This window comes from Xiphophorus hellerii, chromosome 10 (genome assembly GCF_003331165.1).
Source record: "Xiphophorus hellerii strain 12219 chromosome 10, Xiphophorus_hellerii-4.1, whole genome shotgun sequence".
Classification (NCBI taxonomy): Eukaryota; Metazoa; Chordata; class Actinopteri; order Cyprinodontiformes; family Poeciliidae; genus Xiphophorus; species Xiphophorus hellerii.
Window position 1 is genome coordinate 25,692,652 of NC_045681.1, and position 21,047 is coordinate 25,713,698.

The 21,047-nt window shown below is 42.0% G+C and overlaps 1 protein-coding gene across 5 annotated transcripts in view; it reads left to right on the top strand.

Moving 5' to 3' along the window:
- The first annotated feature begins 1,505 nt into the window (after positions 1-1,505).
- Positions 1,506-21,047, top strand: part of LOC116726888 (kinesin-like protein KIF20A) — a 24,720-nt gene continuing 5,178 nt past the window's right edge. The window contains exons 1-26 of one of the 5 annotated variants that reach the window (XM_032573830.1): positions 1,506-1,581; positions 1,922-2,051; positions 2,154-2,225; positions 2,462-2,581; positions 2,649-2,787; positions 3,230-3,414; positions 3,495-3,537; positions 3,738-3,883; positions 6,005-6,077; positions 6,533-6,644; positions 6,720-6,791; positions 6,860-7,006; positions 7,085-7,247; positions 7,622-7,900; positions 8,040-8,134; positions 8,205-8,325; positions 12,962-13,073; positions 13,382-13,443; positions 15,935-16,064; positions 16,749-16,886; positions 18,344-18,468; positions 18,566-18,739; positions 18,815-18,960; positions 19,040-19,176; positions 19,323-19,397; positions 20,995-21,044. In XM_032573830.1, coding sequence (XP_032429721.1) covers positions 1,947-2,051; positions 2,154-2,225; positions 2,462-2,581; positions 2,649-2,787; positions 3,230-3,414; positions 3,495-3,537; positions 3,738-3,883; positions 6,005-6,077; positions 6,533-6,644; positions 6,720-6,791; positions 6,860-7,006; positions 7,085-7,247; positions 7,622-7,900; positions 8,040-8,134; positions 8,205-8,325; positions 12,962-13,073; positions 13,382-13,443; positions 15,935-16,064; positions 16,749-16,886; positions 18,344-18,468; positions 18,566-18,739; positions 18,815-18,960; positions 19,040-19,176; positions 19,323-19,397; positions 20,995-21,044 — 3,021 coding nt within the window. In that variant the 5' untranslated portion in view covers positions 1,506-1,581; positions 1,922-1,946. Of the gene's footprint in view, positions 2,052-2,153; positions 2,226-2,461; positions 2,582-2,648; positions 2,788-3,229; positions 3,415-3,494; positions 3,538-3,737; positions 3,884-6,004; positions 6,078-6,532; positions 6,645-6,719; positions 6,792-6,859; positions 7,007-7,084; positions 7,248-7,621; positions 7,901-8,039; positions 8,135-8,204; positions 8,326-12,961; positions 13,074-13,381; positions 13,444-15,934; positions 16,065-16,748; positions 16,887-18,343; positions 18,469-18,565; positions 18,740-18,814; positions 18,961-19,039; positions 19,177-19,322; positions 19,398-20,994; positions 21,045-21,047 lie in introns of all 5 variants that reach the window. The other 4 variants (XM_032573828.1, XM_032573827.1, XM_032573831.1 and 1 more) reach the window with 4 other exon arrangements.

A 21,047-nucleotide genomic window follows, 5' to 3' on the forward strand; every position in this document is an offset into this window, starting at 1 on the left:
GCCTTGTCCTTGTAAACTTAAAGTAGAACAAACTAAATACATTTCTGAACTCTACAGGTTTCACACCCAAATACTTGAACTAACATGTGAAGTAGAGGACTTTGAGTCACTAAGTGCCTCTACAGTATATCTCAGAGGAATTCTGACTACTCTTCCCCTGGATGTAATCTGTGAACCTTCAAGTGAAGTTGGACACTCCACTTCTGGGTACAGCTGCTTCTGAACGGGGCTCCTGGCCATGGAGTCGGAACTGTCCTCAGGTGGAAAGCTACTGGTTGGTTCCACTGGGGAATCAGGTGACTGTAGCTGATTTGGTCGATTAGTGGACTGTGGGACGGCTTGCAGGTGTCTCCGATTCTGTCGTAGCACAGCTCCATTCTCTGTTTCCACCATGCTCCTTGCATTTGGCAATAATCTTAGTCGGGGTTTTCCAACCTTTTTCACCATCCAGTTTTATCCTGACGTTCTGTCCTGGTTGTAGTGTGGGAAGTGATTGTGCAGAATGATGGCGATCATAGAAGAACCGATACGCTGACTTTGTCTGATTGTCCTTTTTCTGCACCAGTTCTTTGTCCACCGGAGCAGCTTGCAGCTTGTTCTTCAAAATAGGAAGTGTAGTTCTAATCTCTTTTCCAATCATAAGTAGTGCAGGGCTCACGCCTGTCATCAATCATCAACGACTATAGACCTGATGCCCTGACATCCCACACCATGAAGGTCATGGAGAGACCAATGAATAAGCAGACAAGCGTATTCATGGCTGTGTGCTTATTCAGGGTAGTTTGTTTAGGGTAGATAAACTAACTCCATGGAGTTGGAGTTGATGATGCCATCATACACGTGCTTCAACAAATCCATTCTCATCTGGACAAAACAGGCAGCACTGTGTGAGGATCATGTTATTTGATTTCTTCAATGCAGTAACACAATTCAGCCTGATTTGCTTTGTCAGCAACTCCAAAAGACACAGGTGGAAACCTCAACAATCGGACCACAGTTTGTGAGACTGAAGGACTGCATGTCTAACCAGGTGGTCAGCAACAAACGAGCACCGCAGAGCACTGTACTCTCACTATTCCTTTTCATTCTGTACACTTCAGACTTCCAACACAAGTCCAGATTTCTGTCATTTACAGAAATACTCGGATGACTGTGCAGTTGTCGAGTATCTTCAGTCAGAGGCTTCTTCAGATTTACTGTAATGCAGACCGCTACCAACAGCCAATAAACCATCTTTAATAACTCTCTAAAATTGAATTAATGAGCTACAATAATATTTAATTTCTCTTTGAGATTAATAAAGTAGGGCATTTTTAATTGAATTGAATTTACAGATATTTATATGCCTTGTTATTTTATTTATTTATCTATCACTGAGGATACCACAGTAATTTTATTATGTTCTGTTCTGAAATATGCCAAAAAAATCTATCCGATGAAAGATCCGTTTTTCAAGAGAAATATGACGTAAAATCTCGCGAGATTTCAAACTAATGGCGCTCAGGAGTTGAGTGACGTTTCTTTTGGGGATTGGTCCGTTTGTTGCAGTTTAAACGTTGACCGCGCAGCTGTTAATAACAGGTTGGGTATTGCTAACAACAAAGAACGGGCCGTAACGTTTTTTTCAGGTTTATTTTTCTTTTGGTATTTCTTATTATTAATATTATGAGCTGGTTGAAACATCTGGTAATCTCTGGGATGTTTTTCTGGCCTTCTGTTTACGGATAATTTAAAACCTGAACAGAACTCAGGTGAAATTTCGTCCGATTTTAAATGTCTACAATTGACCTCCCAGCTGATACAACTCTGGATCTGCATCAGATGGTTTAAATCTTCAGCTATCGGGTGTTACCCTATCGCGTGTTTCGTTTCCAGATTTTGTTTTCTTAGTGTTTATGTGAACGGAATTCCCCCCTCTTAGGAGCGAGGAGTGATTGTTCGCAAAGATGATGGAGTCATGTTTTACTGGGATACCGAGGAAAGTCGGACCAGTGAAGCTGGAGGACATCAAAAGAAACCTGCTGGGTGAATTGGAGGCTGTGGAACCACAGGTATGTCCACCAGGCTTTTTGTGGTGATGAAGAGGACGCTAATGATGATGATGAAGATTGATGAAAATCACATTTCTCCTGGTTGAAAACGTTCATTCATAGACGGAGAACCTGCAAGTGTACCTTAGAGTTCGGCCTTTTACTCCAGCTGAAAGCGACAGCGGAGAGTCCCAGGTAACCACAGAAAACCACTGTCTGATTTAGCACCACCAGGCTTATTTAAAAGTGATGAATTGATTTTGAACTATTTTCTCAAGATAACAAATTTTATAATAAATGAAATAATTTACTGATGAGCTGCATTTTACTGTCCCATCCGGCTCTGATATAAAGCAGTCGGTGTCTTTGCCTAGTGATAACCTGAGTTCTGTGCCTAAGCTTGACTTCAGCAGCTGTGTTTTCTGCTCTAGGCATGTGTGGCCATTGAGGGTTCCAACTCTGTGGTTATCAGGGCTCCCAGGTTCTGTCAGCCGAATCGGCAGGGCGACAAGTCTCTCCCTCAGACTGCTCAGAGGTTCACCTTCACACAGGTACCTGTGATGTCCCTATGCAGTGGAGTCAGGAGGTGTTTTGTATTCTTAATGTTGTCTTGTTTAGGTGTTTGGCCCCGAAGCCAGTCAGAGGACTGTGTTTGAAGGTTCAGTTCGTGGTTTGGTCCAGGATGCTCTGCAGGGAGGAAACTGTCTGGTGTTCACTTATGGAGTCACCAATGCTGGAAAAACCTTCACCTTCCTCGGTGAGCAATAGATTTAGCTGGCTAGACTTTCCATCGGTGTGTGTGTCTCACGTAGGGGTGCTCCAATTTATAGGCCAGCCGATTTATCGGTGCCGATTTCCTTAATTTAGGGACATCAGTGATCAGCTGATTTTTACATATGAAGCTGATCTTATCCACTAATCTTATCTACCTTGACAAATGTGTAACTATCAACCACTGCCCTCTTTTGCTTTCCGGTGAGAAAGGTTTTACTTACAGACCAGCCCTCCAAGTTATGTCTGCACTTTGCCAACTCAACAACTTTCTTGGTATACTGAGCAACATTTTAGACAAAAAAAGTTGGTATCGGCCAAAATCGGAATCAGCAGATTAATCTTTTTAAAAGATTGGTAATATCGGACAGAAAACTGCAATCGGTGCACTCCTAGTCTCACCCTCTGATCATGTGTCTGTCTCTTAGGGCCAGACCACAACTCCGGGCTGCTTCCCAGGTCTCTATCAGTCATCTTTAACAGCATAAAGGGTCATCAGTACAGCCGCAGTGATCTGAAGCCTCAGCGGTGCAGAGACTTCAGCAGACTTACCCCTGAACAGCAGGCAGCAGAGATCAGCACCAAGAAAAACCTGCTGAGGCTGCTGAAAGAGGTTAGACATGAGTTCTGTTATCATGACTCAGACTAAGCAGTAGGTTTGCTCAAGATGTGCTCATGTCTTTTTGTCTACAGAGCGACAAGAGTCTGACGACTGGGAAATCATCTTCACTTGAAGGTCAGTGTTTGAAACATATTTTGGATTATTCTACAAGATCCAAAATGCCTTCAAGGTTTCTTCCGGTGCCATGAAACAGCTACAGTAACCAGAGAGACTCTGCAGTTTTTTAAATGTATCTATTACCTCATCTTGTGGAAGTGAAGTCGCATCTGTTTCAGAGCCAGCAGAGTGTAACCTGTTTGTGTTTTTGTGTCCAGGCTCCTCCATCAGCAGCGATGGCAGCATGAGCAGCGTTGCTGAGGCTAACTCCTTCTGTCTGGACATTCCATCAACTGTTCGCTTCTCTGTTTGGGTCTCATTCTGTGAAATCTACAATGAGAACATCCACGATCTACTGGAACAGGTAGCAAACTGGTGTTAAGCTCATAGGTCACTGTAAAGTACACGAAGAAGCTGAGAAAGAAGAAGTTGAGAAAATGACTAAACTTTTCCAAATGAAAACAACAAATTCAGCATCTCATTAAAGTCATGTTCAGGCTTTCAGTGTGATTAGATTGCTGCTCTGCCTTCCAGTTTCCTCCCTAACTTTTGCTTTTGCATCTGTTGCATTATCTCTGTGTGAAATGTAATCTCAAGAAATGGCTTGGATGCAATATTTAAGTAGATGTTATGTTTCAAATGTGATATATTTATGTCTTGCATATTATGGTATTCTATTTTATGGGGGAATTTTTCAGCCATAATCCAAGAGCACACAAGTTTGTCTGAAAGCAGGATTTCATGTTTTTTGTTTGACAGGTGCAATGACGTATCAGCGCATTTAATCAATGCTAAACAGATTTTCAAGATTTCTTTGCTCTAAACCTTATTTAAACAGCTATTATAGCTACATTTACAACAAAATTATTTTTTTTACGTATTTTTGAATTGAATTAATACATGGTTCAGCATATTTAACTATTCTTAGTGGAGAAAACAGAATAGATTTGGAATAGAATGTTTTGATATTGGTGTATGATGAGCATTTTACAAAGCACACAACCAGTCATATTTTTTTAAATATATTATTTAGCAATATCAATACATATTTATATAAATACAAAATAATACAATCATAGAGAAACAAAGATGATTAAACAATTATTAATACTGAATAATATGTATTAAATTACACATATTTATATGCACATGCGCATATACATAATGTCTATATAGGTTTTATTCATGTTTTCCAGCTGAGGAGTTGTAGCTTAAGAGAGATTCAGCATCTGAGATTCATCCGTGCGATGCAATGAGTTCTTTTCTCCTTTAAGACATTTCCCACTTCTTCCTCACATCATTGTCTTTATGAAACCTTCAAAACAAAAATGGGAGCTATCTTACTTTACACAGAGTGAAAGAATTACAAAATCTCAGTTAGCCTTCATAGCGGGTGCTGACCTCCGGTATTACACCTACTATAGCTAATATTAGCTGGCATTTTGCCAGTGGACATAAACGTAGCATAGTAATATTCTATTCACAAAATATAAACGGTAATATGTTCATCTTATTTGTGAAACGTTATCCCCGAGATCTCACGTCAATAGTCCGTTGATATGAACAAAAATATTCGGCAGTGCTGAGGCTTCTGCTCCAATCAATAGTAGACACACAGGCACACCTGCTAGAAGAAAACGAACGCAACCAGCACAACACTTCCATTCTATTTTCTGAGAGGTTTCTAGGCGACTGTGCCAAAAAGGCAGTTCCATGTTTCGTAAGCAAGCAGAGAGCCCTAGCAGAGACTAAGCGTGAGCGCGAGAAGAAGTTTTGAGTACAAACGTTACAAGTTTTGAGAAGAAAACTTGTAAAATAAAGTTTTCTACTTAATTTTGCTTTCAAAATGAAAATGTAAGCAAAATTATTACAAGTTTTGAGAACAAAAGACATGAAATCCTGTTTTCAAACTGAAATTTGTGGTCTTGGATTATGGCAGAAAATTCACTACTATTCATACTATTTGGCCAGATTGACTGACTCAACTGCTCCTAATGTCCACATGTGGAAAATGTGTTCTAATTGATACCATCATTGCAATTTTCAACAGTATAATTGGAATTAAATATCTTCTAGAGTTTGTGCGGCCCTAGATCTGTAAATGAATAAGTTTCTGTCTGGGGTTCATGAGTTGGTTTAAATGTTTCACATTTTTTCATGCTGTTTTAATATGTGTGGAGACCAGACTGAGGCAATTTGAACTTCCAGATTGTGATGTCCTCCCAAAGTTTGGCTTAGGATCTGGATACAATTGGGGGAAAAAAGCATTTTATATTCCAAGTGTTAGTAGAGATAAAAAAAATAATGCTTACAAATTAAACAAACATGTACATTTACTGTTAATTATGTTTGTTATTGTGCTCTAATTTATTGTAATTCCTGTCTGCTCAACCAGTTTGGGTCACCAGTCTCCTCCAGTCTTTTTTCTTTTCTTTTTTTTTGTGATTAGAACATAATTGACGATGTCATTGTGTGTGACGTTCAGGTTCCCAGTGGACAACACAAGAGAACGGTGCTACGTCTGTCCCAGGACATTAAAGGGAACTCCTTCATAAAAGGTATTAATGACTCCAGATAAACTTAGAATCTGATGATCCAGCTGCTGATGTTTTTAATCTATAATTTATCAACACAGATGGATTAATCTGATGGACTATTTAACTAGTGAATATGTGCTTTGGGACTTTAGCTATGATCTGTTTAAATGTTTAATACAAATCGTGAAAGGGGAGAAGAATCCTTATAATCCCCTCAGCATGCTGAATAGTTTGACTGCAGGAGTTCTGAGTTGGAAGTTGGTTGCAGGCAAACATGCTGACTTTCTAGGGAGCTTCAAACCTCACAATTCTGGTTAAATCTTTCAGTTTTTCTCTTTACTCCTGCTTTCAGTCAGGAATAAAGATTACACACAAGCTTTTATTGATGACCTCTCACACCCTTGCACATCATCCTTTTGTTTTTGAAGCTGTCATTTGGTCAGTGTTCCTAGTGCTGACCGCTGCTTTCTGTACAGACCTGCGTTGGATCCAGGTGAACAACTCAGAAGAGGCGAACAAAGTAATGAAGATCGGGAAGAGGAACCAGAGTCTATCTTCTACCAGACTGAACCATCTTTCTAGCAGAAGGTCAGCGTGACTCCAGTGTTTACTGCAGCATGCATAGATGTGAATGCTAACCTGGAGCGTTTATTGTTTCTGCAGCCACAGCATCTTCTCCATCAGGATCCTCCGGATTGATGATGTTGGAGTTCCTAGAGTCCTCGGCATCAGCGAGTGAGTCGTCCTCCCTTCGCTCCGTTCCAGAGGTATTGTTCCCGGTTTGACTTGTGTTCTGTGTTCAGGCTGGCTCTTTGCGACCTGGCTGGCTCGGAACGCTGTTCTCGCACCCACAACACCGGAGCACGCCTAAAAGAGGCGGGAAACATCAACAGCTCCCTGCTGACGCTGGGGAAGTGCATCAACGCCATGAAGCTCAACCAGAACGCCAAGTACGATCCCAGTATTTTATGCTGTTCTGATGTCACTGCACTGCAGCACAGCAGCTTCAGTCTGATGTTTCCATGCAGGTTCCAGCATCACATTCCCTTCAGGGAGTCTAAACTCACCCACTTCCTGCAGTTCTTTTTCTGTGTTTCTGGCCGCGTGTCCATGGTGGTCAACATAAACCAGAACTCCTCCTGTTTTGACGAGACGCTCAATGTCCTCAAGTTCTCCGCCCTGGCTCAGAAGGTGCCACTCCCACTACTGCACACCCCCTTCATACAATATAAACAAGTTGCCGTCATCTGCAACTTGTCATATGACCTTATTAGGATTCTTTATAATAATACTACTGCTAGTAATAATAAAAATGCAAGACACAGCTAACAATACCATGTTGTGGCACTAAGGTAATGTTTCGAGGAATGACTCTTCATCAGAATAATTAGCTTTATATATTTTTATATCTTTTTATGTGGTTTAGATTTGTAGTTGTATTTTAGATTGTCTATATCCTGCCGTGTTTTTGACATAACTTGAATTTCTTTAAGTGGTACTCCCACAATCTCCACACGTTTAAGACACGTGCATTGTCTGAGCAGCACTTCCCCTCACTTGTCCAGGTGGTGATGGTTACCTCCCAGCCCCTTGCCCTGGACAACAGTGCCTGCCACAAGTCAGCGATGGAGTTGTCTCTCATCATCGATGAAGCCGACCAGCGCAGAAACATGCTGAACCAGGGCAGGAGGAGCTCGCTTGTTGCCTGGGAGACAAGCCTGGAAGATGTCCTGGAGGCTGAAGACAGTGAGGAGTGGGAGGAAGAGAGTGTGACGGAGGGAACAGTGCTGGAGGCTGGAGGGGAGGAGGATGGGGACCAGACTATGGAGGAGGAAGTGGTGAAGGTGAGTTTCCTTCAGCTGCTGCTTGTTCAGTTTTGGGTAATGGTTGAGGTTTGGGCTGCATTTTATGGTTTGGCACAAAAGGATGGACTAAATATTGTTAGAAATACAAACTTGTGTTTGTGTGTCTTTGTCTGATCAGGAGGCTGCACTCCGTTTGGTTCTGGAGGCTCAAATCAGAGAAGAAGTCAGCTCTGAGTTCATGGAGCTATTCAACAAGATGGAGAAAGACTACAGGTGAGGCTACCTCTGATCGCCTGCTGCTGCTGGTGAGGTCCTGTTATAATGCAGCTCTTCTCTTTGGCAGCGAGCGTCTTGAGAAGGAGAGGGAGATCTTGGAGGAGCGTGCTGAGAAGAGGGTGGAGATCCTAAAAAACCTCGTCAGTAAAACAGTCGACCTGACCACATCCAGCAATGATGGCTGCATGGTGAGAAAACTGACGAACTGCATTGCATTCTGCAGGATTTCATTGGGTTGAGGTTTACTTTCAGCAGGTGAAAATTTTATCAGAGAACAAATGACTGCAGAAGAAGAGCATATTTGAAGTTATGATTAAAAACACCTTTAGCCTCTGCAGGTTCAATCAGCTGGAGGTTAATTACACTAGCGTGTCTGTCAGGAGTGTTTAAATGTTGTGCTCTGATGAATTCCTCTTAGAATTAATAGCCAAGATCCTCTGATCAGGCTTTTACTGACAGACTGCCAGTTTCCTTTGAGGACTCATCTACAAATTCAGATTTTTCTCCCAGAGGACTAAAGCACAACAAGAGTCGTTTGTAGAAGCTTTGTTTATATTCATTAAGAAACTCTGACCATGAAAGGAAAAACCTGTTGCAAGTGAAACGATAAGACACAATTAAAAATCTCACAGGAAATAAAGAAACTCTGTGATCATCCTACTGATGGATCATAGCTTTTAACTTGTATCTGACAGGGTTTCTCCCAGAAATCTTGCTAAGTGTGAATATACCAGTGGTCCCTAAACCCCGGGCCGTGGACCGGTACCGTTCATGGACCAATTTTTACCGGCCGCACAAGAGATAATGAAATATTTCCATTTTATGTATTATATGAGTCTGGAGGATATTTTATTTTGAAAATCTTTTAACCGGATTCTCTCGGTTATGTGTTGCGTGCCAACATTGAGCCCACAAGCAACAAAATGAGTAAGAAACAGATCGGATGTCTTTGGAAAGTTTCTTTGCGAAGGGAAATGGCCGAGAGGAGAATGGATTTATCCCGGTAGGTTATTCCCACATTCCAAGCCCTGTTTGCATGGCATGGTGACCTGCTCGCTAATGAGGGAATTAAGCTTCAAACTGCTTACCAGGCACCCTGTGCATAAGCAACACTTAGGGTGTCATTGTCTCTCATCACACCTATTAGTCGTTATCGTGAGTTAAAATTTTCACGAAAGTAAAATGTTCGTTTTTGTGGCGCATGTATATATTATTTTGAAGGGATATGTAAACGTTAACATAGCAACCAGAGTCAGAGAGCGTTAGGGCAGTGGTCGAGGAGATGAGAAGAGTGGAGCTTGTGAGTCTTAAGTCTGGTTCTCACGGCACGATTTAAGGATTGTCGGCCGATTTTTCCAAACTTCTGTAACAACACACGACACGAGCCGATAAAAGTACAACAGGTTCGATCGGTTCGTGTGTCCAGCCATACGGCAGGAGCAACACACCACACAAGAACCGATTCCACTCAGGAACATTCCGGTTCCAGAAGAACATCCAGTAAAACCCCCAACATACCATGCGTGAATTTAGAATAAACAAACACGGATGACCATATAGAAGCAGTAGTGATAGTTTGTGGACTCATTTTAAGTGATAAAAGACGTAACAGAAAGAAAAGGCGTTTGATAAAAGACAGCGGGATCAGCCGCTCTATTTGCTGCACTATGATTTGGAGTTGAGTTATGTTTTTTCGTAGTTAACATTTTTAACTGAATAAACATAACCACATATAATAAATATATATAAAATGACCTTTACATATAGTAAACATTTCCACATATCACCTCCGATGTCCACCGGACTCTCAGTTGCGCCATGTTTGGGATTCCCCTCGGTGCTTACGTCACCGCGCTTTCTGATTGGCTACTTGTCGCATTCAACTGGCTGTCTTTCTCGCTCCCAGTCAGGGAAAACCCCACAGGCTGAGATAATCGGGCCAAGACGATGTTGAATATGCCCGATTTTAGACTGGGCAAATTCAGCATAGGCTACCACCACATAACACACCACACACTGCAGGATGTTGTAAGATTGTAGTAAAGGGAAAATCGGGGCCAATAAAAAAAGGCTTTAGCGGGAACACCAACTTGCAGAAGCATTAGATGACAGTTCCTCCTGCCCCCACCCACCCATTCGGGCTGCAGCAAAATTGCCAAGTCTTGACCGGTCTGTGGTAATAAAAAGGTTGGGGACCACTTTAATATACGATAACTTTCTCCAGCTGAACAGAAAACAAAACTAAAGTTCCGGGTTTCCCAGGCGAGGCAGGGTGCCTGGGTTTTATATTAAAAGATGTTAAGTTGACAGGAAATGTAAAATATTGCTTGGTAATTGTGTTACTGGAAGACATTGCAGACAATACTTAAACCTAGTGTTATAGTCAAGACCACCTAACCCGAGACAAAGACCAGAGTGTATCGAGTCCGAGACAAGACCAAGACCTTTAGGGTCCGAGACCAAGACCGAGGGAAGTTGAGACAGAGTCAAGACAAAGACCGGGCTACATGACACGATAAAATGTGAAATATGATCAAAATTGCTTCTCAAATTGATCTGAAAGATTCACATTCTCATAAAAACATCTAGATATTAAATACTTAGAGCTGAAATAAATTTAACCAATATTATTATCAATTCAAACTCTTTGTTCTGCTTTGCTTCCATCTCTGTGTTACAATCCACGGAGGTCTCGTGCCACTCCTAAAAAGATAACCCCCTGGGCGGTTGCCCATATCGCTCATGTCTGAAACTACCACTGTCTACGTACATAGCAAGTAAGGCAATGCCCTGTAAACAACGCCCAACTATGAACACTGACCAAGGAGCAAGCAAGAATTAACCAAGCACAAGGCGCGCACCGTGACTGTTCTCACCCTCTCTCCCGCTGCGTGAAGTCAGGCAGCATACAGTGCTGCAATGTCTGCCACATGACAAGTGACAAAAACCATCTAAGACCAATGAGCATTCTCTGCTTGCTTTTCTGTTCTTGTGTTTTATTTATTCCCTAATTAAATAAATATCAACGTATATAATTAAATTAAATAATAATAGCTAGTGCAGTGTACGCAGAGCTTTACAGGAACAAAGAACGGCTCTCAGTGAGGCTCCAGTCCTAACTTATTAGTAAAGAGCCGTCCAGAAGATTCGGATCGTTCGTGAATCTCACATCACTATAATTGCAGACATTGGCCACAGCGTTGTCCCATACATGCAACACGTCAGTCAACACCTCTGCACAATAATTCAGCGTAGTGAGTGACAGCTTTTTTCATCACAAATGCAATATATGTGTCTCTGTACAGCTAGCTTTGCTAACATCACATCCCCAGAGCTTATCTTTCTTTGAGCTTCTTTTCTAAGTGATGAAAAAAGTTAGACATAGTCCCACCGTCTGTGAAAGCGAAGCGCTGCTGAATTAGCTGTTGCCATTGGATTACTGAGGATTTATGTAGCGCAATTCTATTACTGATGATTAGACAGATATCTGCCGCTTTTTTGTTTCTGTAAAAGCAACTCAAGTTTATTGTTCTTTAATTGTGCTTCTAAGTCACAAATAGTCCTAAATGTTATTAATGCACATAACACTTGCTAGTAAAGAACAAATTATTTTTTTATTTCTATGTGTTTGACATCATTGGAAAGCTTAGACTCCACACTTTCACAATGTGTAAATAACTCAAAATGTCCAAGTAGAATTGTTCATGGCTTTGCCATGGCCAGTCACATTTGCCGAACAGCACCACTCTTATTAGGATGAACAAAGAAAACAACAATACGTGAGTTAAGAGACTAATATTTTCATTTCAGGTTGCATCATATATTAAGATGTGTTATCGTGGGGGCAATTTCAGGTTAGGTGGTCTGTGAGGTTTTGTTAAATGGTTAAGTGGTCCTCAGTCTGAAAATGTTTGAGAAACACTGGTCTAGTTTTAAAGGAACTCAGTGTTTTAGCAGTTTTGCAGTTTTCTGGAAGTTTGTTCCAGATTTGTGGTGCATATAAGCTGAATGCTGCTTCTCCATTTTTGGTTCTGGTTCTGGGATGCAGAGTAGAACCTGATCCAGAAGACCTGAGAGGTCTGGAAGGTTGATACAACAACAGCAGATCTGTAATGTATTGTGGTTTTAAGCCATTCAGTGATTTATAAACTAACAGTAAAGTCTATTCTCTCAATGTAAGGACTTTAGAACTGAGCCAGTCTTCCTGGTTTTAGTGAGGAAGCCAACATCAGTGTTCTGGATCAGGTGCAGCTTTCCGATTGAATTATTATTATAATTTGTTTTAGGCAGACCTCCACTGTTGCAGCAATAAATGCAACAGAATAAAGATAAACACATGGATGAGTTTTTCTACATTTTGCTGGCATGTTATTCCTTTAATTCTGGAAATGTTCTTCAGGTGATAGAAAGCTGACTTTGTAGGGTAGCAGAGAGCGATGTGGAGGCTGTGTCCAGTGCGTACTTAAGCATGATTGACAGCCCTAATCTGATTGGTTGTTTCTGATTGACTGTGTATTTCTACAGTTATTAATGGGAGTGCTAAAAGAAGGTGGAAAAGCTAGGTTTTTATTTATTATTTTTTGACGGATTATTTGTCTCATAACATTCTCTCACAAACTACATGGTGACAGTCTTAACAAATATGTAAAAAACATTCTTATAAAGTTACATAGTGCAGCTTTAACCTTCCTTAGGGATTTTAATTCCTAAACTTATGTATCATTACAGTTTGTGTCGGGGGGGGGGTAGCGGAGTTTAGTCTGATGTGGAGCAGGTAACATGGAGCCTCGGTGTTGACCAGTTTTTCTTCTGATTGGTTGTCAGGAGGCAGCGGATTTGGGGGTAATCATAAGCTCCATGACTGAAGACCTGAAGAAGATCAGAGACGATGCTCAGAGCGTCCAACATTGTCTGTCTGAACAGACACACGCTGCAGGTACACACATACTCCACAGACAATACAGATCCATGCAAATGTGCACATCAGATTTAAACGCATCTAAAAGAAATTCCAGCTCCTCTGTGGGGAATCTTATTGCATTTTTCTGAAAAAGGCTAGCTACCAGGACTTGTTGAGCAGACTGGAAAACTGTTGATCTATACCGCGTTAACATACTGGAAGGAAACAAAAAGACATGAGAATTGAACCATTAATTTAGAACTGGACTGTTTTACATTTACACAACAGACTGTCTTGGATAAATTCCTCATGATTTTATTTTTTGTGCTGCTTTATGCCTGCAGAGTTGGAGGCGCTGCGGTTAGAGAAGCTGCAGTCTCATGAGCAGTTGCAGGAAGCCATGAAGGTAAGTGTTGAGACAGAGACTGACTTTGTGAACTCTGGAGTAGAGATCATGTGGAATGAAATGAGTATTGACAGCAGTGTCATCTCTGAGTTTAAAAAAAAAAAGTGTTCTCTGTAGAACTTCTGCAGCTGATTGCAAAATAACTCCTAAAGTGCTCATTACTTTTTCTACTTCCTGCAACTGTCAATACGCTAGGCCAGGACATACTGGAGCTGTCAGTAAGAAAATCTAAAATCATCGGGGTCAGCAGCCTAAGTAAGGAGACCCAGACTTTGCTCTCCCCAGCCACTTGTTCCTGGTCCTCCGGGGGAATCTCAAGGCGTTTCCAGGCCACCTGGGAAACATAGTCCCTCCAGCGTGTCTGGGTCTTCCCCTGGTGGGACGTGCCCGGAACACCTCACCACGGAGGCGTCCAGGTGGCATCCTAACCAGATGCCTGAGCCACCTCAACTGGCTCCTCTCGACGTGAAGGAGAAGCGGCTCTGCTGAGTCCCTCCTGTATATCTGAGCTTCTTACCCTATCTCTAAGGGAGAGTCCAGACACCCTACGGAAAAAACTAATTTCGGCCAGTTGTATATGTGACTTTGTTCTTTCGGTCATGACCCAATATCTCATGATCATAGATGAGGGTGGGAATGTAGATCGACCGGTAAATCAAGAGCTTTGCTTTTTGACTCAGCTCTCTCTTCACCACGACAGACCAGTACAGCACCCGCTTCACTGCAGACTCTGCACCAATCCGTCTGTCAATTTCCCCTCTCCATTTTTCCCTCATTCGTGAACAAGATCCTGAGATACTTAGAACTCCTCCACTGGTGGCAAGACATTCTCCCCGCCCCGGAGAAGGCACTCTATTCTTTTCCGGCTCATTTGCATTTATGCATTTATTTATATAGCTATGAATTTTTATTTTATTTATTGAGATGATAAAAGAAAGAACCTTGAACACATTGATAAACAAGTTTTGCATGTCATTCAACACATTCTCTGTCTCTCTTGGTTTTCCTATCCAGGGTGTCAGACACATACAGAGACACACCCAGAGACACCCACACACACAAATAATACACATGCACAATAAAGTATAGGCGGTAATGTTAGCTAGTGGGTTAGATCAGCGGTCCTCAACCTTTTTAGTCGTGCGGACCGGTCAGCCCTTCGCAATTTTGCTGCGGACGGGGGGAGGGGTATCAAGTCTGATGCTGTTGTTCGGGAGGGGGGTGTTCGCAGTACACCGATGTTGTTTTGTTACTCATTCTGCTGCAAGTTGGCTCAATATTGACGTGCAAGACGTAACCGGTAAAATCCAGTTTAGGGTTTTTAAAATAAAAGATCCGGAAGTAGTTCATTATTTCTTGCGCGGCCCGGTACCAATTGGTCCGCGGATCGTTACCGGTCTGCGGCCCGGTGGTTGGGGACCACTGGGTTAGATAACTAGTGTTGGCTAACTTTGAAGTAGGCTAATATGTTAATTTGTGACAATAACACTATCACAGTACTCATGATTGACATGCACACACACATTTGTGAGGTAAAAAGTAAAGATAATACTTATATGTAAGAGTTCTTGCTGTGTAAAATATTATTACTCAGGAGTGACACTTTGGACTTGGTATGTATGGTTCACAAAAAATGTTTTCCTGATACTCACAGTTGGTAAGAAACAAAGATTCCCATTTAATTCCACAGGAAATGAATGCGGGTCATTTCGGGTAGTAATATAAAACATGCTATTTCTTAAAATGTATAAAAGGTCAATTAAAAATTTGAATTGCATATCAGTATAACATATTTTTTGAGGAATACCTGGAATATGAAGTGAAGAAAACTTTTCATTACAAAGATATTGCAAAAAGATGACCTCACTGGGTCAAAAATGACCCACTTATGCATCAGAGGGTTAAAACAGCTCTAGAAATACGAGTGTCCCTTTTTCACCTCCATTTTTCTATATCAGTTGTGCTGCTGATCAGGACTCACCATCCCTCCATTCATCCAGGATTCACCTATGCACGTGTGGCACCATTCCAACCATTCTGTCAGTTTCCTCTTTCTGCTTTGATTTTATCCCCCTGTCCCTCAGACATACACTCACACACATAGAAGTATGGGTTAAGCTTCAGGTGAGTTGACCAGGTGCAGAGAAGAGCTAAACTGCACGTTGTTACTCTGCTTACAGTTTGACCCCATGCAGGAGATTCTACTCCCTCTGTTAGTTTTAACAAGATAACAGTGGTCTCTGTTCTTATTTAAGTGGTAGAACTGTGTTGACTTTCATCAGAGTCTGGAGCAGCAGCAGCAAAGGTTCTTAGAACTGTCAGAAATCTGTGAGCAGAGAGAGGACATCATCAGTAAACTCCAGGAAGACCTGAGGAACGCCACACAAGACATAAACACTCTGCTACAACCTCCTCTGACTATTTTCTGTCAGACTTGATGCCTCTGATGCTCCTGTTTCCTAACGTCTGAGACAATGTTGCTGTCTTTCAGAGACCGCCCACCTGTACCTGTGGGAGGAGGACCAGAGAGAATCAGAGAGCAGGGGAGGAGAACAAGGAGAGCTGTAAGCGCCAACGTGATGACGCAGAGGGACAGGGAGGAGGAGCAGCCAAGAAGAGAGGTTTGAATGTTTTCCTCTGATCATGATCATGTTTCCTCTGAAAAACCCTGAGAGGTTCATCCATTCCAGTCACTGCATATGTTACCATAGAACAGTGGTTCCCAAAGATTTTTGTCTGGGCCCCCCTAGTGGTTCCCAAAGATTTTCTGGGCCCCCCTATGGATTACAATAACCCCCCGCCACCAAAAAGAAAGAAAAATCAACTGGACACACACATCGTTCAACCAGACATAAACCTATACACATTTTTTTTTTTTAACTCCACTGAAGTTTATTTCCCTCTTCATGTTGCAACAAAACACACTACAAACATCTTTACAGTTAGACACTTTTGTGTAACTGTTTTTCTTTGGTTTTTTTTCCTTCATTCATCCATACCGCTTCCCGCGCACCCCACACTTTGAGAACCACTGCCTTAGAAAGCCTCTGTTTAACATCATCATTTTCTGTATGAACTAATATTCTCCCCACTGGTGTGCAGTTATCTCTTCAGATTCCGTTCATCAAACATGAGCTTTATGTTTGATGGCTCAAGTTTCATCATCTTAAAAAATCCTGAGCTTCTTGGTTGCCTTTTTTTTGTAAATAAATATGAAATAAATAATTAAAACCAAAGATCAGATGATAGCTTTCCTCTGTGCGCAGACAGACATATGAAGTGGTTTATGTGGTTTCTCCTCTCAGTAGTCCTGGAAGAAGAAATCTGGAGGCTGCAGGAGGAAAATGACAAGAAAGATGAGAACATCAGTGAGCTGAGGAGGGGGCTGGAGGAGCTGAAGAACGACAACTTGGAGTTGGAAAAGAAGATTCAGGAGCTGACAGGTGAGAGCTAAATGTTCCTCTAGACCAGTGTTTCTTAACCTGACTCCTCTGGACACTATCACCTGCATGTCTTAGCTGTTCCTCTTCCTAAGACAGGCTACAAGTTAATAGCTTGCAGGTCACCTATGGAATTTTGCAGAGGTAATGCATTTCAATCAGGTGTGCCGCATGTTACATGCTCACATTTGCTTCCGTCTCCTGATTGTTTGTTTGTTATTTTTATTTTGGCACCTTTGACGGTTCACTGGTGTGGGGGCGGGGCACAGCCAGCTGAGCCAGCCCAAGTGTTTTTAGCTGGGCTGGTGGTGCACCTGAGACTGATGAGTGATGCGTGGTGTGTTTGAAACTGCTGCAGCAGTGGAGTTTTTGTTAAGAAAAATAACTGAAAGTACGGTGCCCCAAGGTTCTGGAAGGAAAAAAAGAGTATCTTCACTTGGGGACTGATCAACCGAGAGGATGTTTTGGCTGGGATGAAGTATGTTTTCTTTTGTTTTGATTTAAAAAAAGAAACGGCTGGACGCTAAAGGATTTTAGCACCAGGAAGTTTGCACGCCTGCTAAGACCAACCACCAACGAAATCACAATCACAAGTTTTTAGGAAAAGAGAACAACTATATATATATTAAGAAGAAAAAAACAGAGCATCTGACGGACAAGGGATCGCGTGGGCTTGCCCTTCTGGATGTCAGCTGGTTGAGGAACGCTGATCAGACATCTAAGGTAAGCCCCTACCACACTGTGTGTTCCGTCAGGTGCCCGTTTTTTTTTTTTTTTTTTCTCTTTTCTTTTTGTTTACATCAATACGTACCTATTGTTGTAGCCCTACTCTCCCGTAACCAGTCAAAAGAAGAAGAATGAGCAAGGGTGAGAGTAGCAGTATGTAACACGCAGCAGAGATGCATCTAAAACATGACAACCAGGTTCAGAAACCTTAGCTTGGTAAAACCAGCCCCTTGTCCCACACTTTGCTTCCTCTACAGGGCGTGGACTCTCAGTTATTGACAAACCATTGCTTTCTGGAGGTGTGGACTCTGTTGAAGTTTGAAATTTTACCAAATCACTAATGTTTGTTTGTGACGTTTGTAATGTGCCAGTTTGACACTATGAAGCTTCAATAATCCAATAGGATTATCAGCTTATTGGCACATGTGGCCACTATGCCCTTCACAGAGAGCATAGTGGAGGATGCTCTCTTCATCCTCCACTATGAAGTGAGAAGTGCCATTCCAAACGAGTCATATTAAAGACTTAATTATAAGATATACAGTAGTATTTCTGTTCCTTGGCTAAAAACTCACTCGAATTTAAAATCCTCCTCAAATATCACACTAAGGTTTCTCAGTGGAGAAAAGTGGAATACGGACCCAGAGGAGCAGGGAAATGGTAAGGGCGACCGTGCCTAAACCAACCTTAATTTAACTACTCCATGGTCTTGTCTCTCTCTCCTCTTCCTAAAGATCTGGACAAGTGTCTGAACTGTGGCTCTGTGCTTTCGTCTCTGGAGGTGGAGCAGAAGGAGACAGCCAGGCTACAGAAGGAGAACAAAGCTCTTGTGAACGGCATCTTCCAGTTGCAGAATGAGGTGCTGCTCCTTATCCTCCTCTTTCTCCTCCTCTTTGTCTTCCTCCTCCTCTGGTTGGTTTTTATTGCAGCTGTTGATGATCATGCTGGTTCCCCAGGTAACTGCCCTGCAGATGCAGCTCAAACAGCAGACTGACACATGCAACAGCCAGTCAAAGCGCCTAGACTTGACTAAGTCGCACCTTCAGTATTTGGAGAACCAATTAGAGGAGAGTACTTGCTCAATTAAGAGTCTCACAGAAGAAGTGATGTGTCTGAGACAAGAAGTCAAGGTCATTCCTCTTATTTTACAAGTGGATCATGTTGTTGTTAAAAACCTCCTGATGACCCACTGACTGATTCAACAGCAGGAGGAACAGAGCAGCATCAATGTGGTTGCCATGGAAGAGCTGAAGAAGAAGAGTGAAGAAGAGCAGAGGTCTGCTCACATCTCCCAACAGATGGAAGAGCTGCAGCAAGAGAAAAGGCAGTTGGAGGAGCAGCTGGCTCTCAGGTGATCAGCACAGCCTCCAGCCATCTGCATGGCAACCTTCTGACCTCTGTTTGACCTTCTGTGACCTCTGCTCTTTCAGCAACAGCAGCTGTGTGGAGCTCAGGCAGGAGCTGGAAAATCAAAGAACAGAATTGAGCCAGCAACTACAGAATCTAAGGGCAGAACTGGAGTCAGAGGGTGGAGCTCTGCAGCACAGACTGGAGGATGAGGTGGCAGGTAGGGGGAGGTGGAAAGACATGGATGTGTTGATGGTTGCAGTCTGAATGATACCTGGATACTCAGACAGAAACACTGAGGACAGATTAGAACCGACCCGAGTGATAGGAGCGCTCTGATTGGCCGATACCTGTCCTCTTCTTTAGAACTGCAGCGAGTCATGCTGGAGAAGGAGCAACTACTGGAGGACAGCCGACAGCAGGCAGAGACTCTGAGGCGAGGTAACGCACACAGCTTCACCGTCACATGACCCTCATCGAGCTCTGCCCCCAGGATCCACACTTCAACTTCAATTGTTTCTGTCACTGGCTAACAGATTTCCTCCAGATGTGAAGATATTAAAATGCCCGATTCAATCCCAGATCCATAAAGTGCCTTGCTCAGGGGCAGTCGAACCTACAACTATCAGATTGCAAAACTACTTTTCCTACTATGTCACAGCAGCTATACAGGTGTTAATGAATAAATTTAGTCCAATCAGATATTTTTGATTGGTGCAGTAAAATCAATCTTTATTCAGTCAGAAAGTTGTGGGTTGGATTCCTCTTTCCTTTTGATACATGCCAATGTGCCCTTGGCTAAGGCACAAACCCCAAGTTGCCTACTGATGTGCTTATTAGTGCATTAATATTTATGATTGAATGAACTTGGCACTAGTTTAAAGAGCTTTGATTGGTTATAAAAATACTTGGTAATGCAAGAGTAAAAACTGACATTGTTTTTTTTTTTTTTTTCAAAGTAAAAGAACAACAACAATAAAACAAAAATATTGTGTTTTGCTTTCAGGGTGGCAGATGCTTTTGCTGCTCATAAACCCAAACTAGTTTCCCATGACAACCATCTATTCACTCACCAACGTGGTGATTTACAGTATATTGAGTAAAATTGTGAATAAGTGGCCATAAAGCTTCAGCTTTCTGACCACATTACTTTCACTTTAATATTCATAATTCAAACTTTGCGGGTTATCAGAAGGTGGCTTACTTTTTCGGATACAGCTTTAACTTTCCAGAACAAATGGTTTTATTAAGCTCTGAACCATTAATAATGCAGATTTATGTGTCATCTTCACCTAAAACATCTGGTGGACTGGTGTGATGTAAATCATCTAATCCTGAATGTCAACAAAACAAGAGAAATAGTTGATTTCAGGAAAAATCTGCCAAGTCACACACCCCTCCTGATCTGGAGCAGATCAGGAACATTAGATTCCTTTGGATACAGATCACTGACACTTTGACCTGGTCCCTCCAAACTTTTTACATCTGCCATCCTCACCACTTTCTATAGAAGGACAATAGAGAGTATACTGACCACAGCAACATGTCTGTATGGTTTGGAGCATGCAACGCTGCTGACTGGAACGTGTAGAGAAAGTGGTAAGGACAGCTGAGACTAGAATCATCAGGACTTGGCTTCCTTCCATTCTTGAAGGAAGCTGCCTGTTCAGGGCTCGGACAGGCAATGAGGACAATTTTAAGACACAGTCTACCCTCAGCATGGTTTGTTCTCTCTGCTGCCCTCTGGGAAAAGGTTCAGCAGCTTCAAATGCAGAACAACCAAATTTCACAACAGCTTCATGGCATAAGACTACTACACTGCAACTAATTGAATCATTTATTGTATATTTTTATATTGATACTTTTATTATTACTTATTTTTATTATTATTGGAGCCCTGCAACAAAATTTCTTTCAATGTGTACATTTTTTAAATGTACAATTGAATGACAAAAAACTTTCTATGAAACCTACAGAAATCTAATCTCCATGTTTTATTCAGTGTCAGGAACTGGTTTCTGTTTGTCTTCACTCTAAGAGCTGCAGTGTCTGAAGGAGAAACTGCACAGGAGGGTTGAAGAGGAGGAGGAG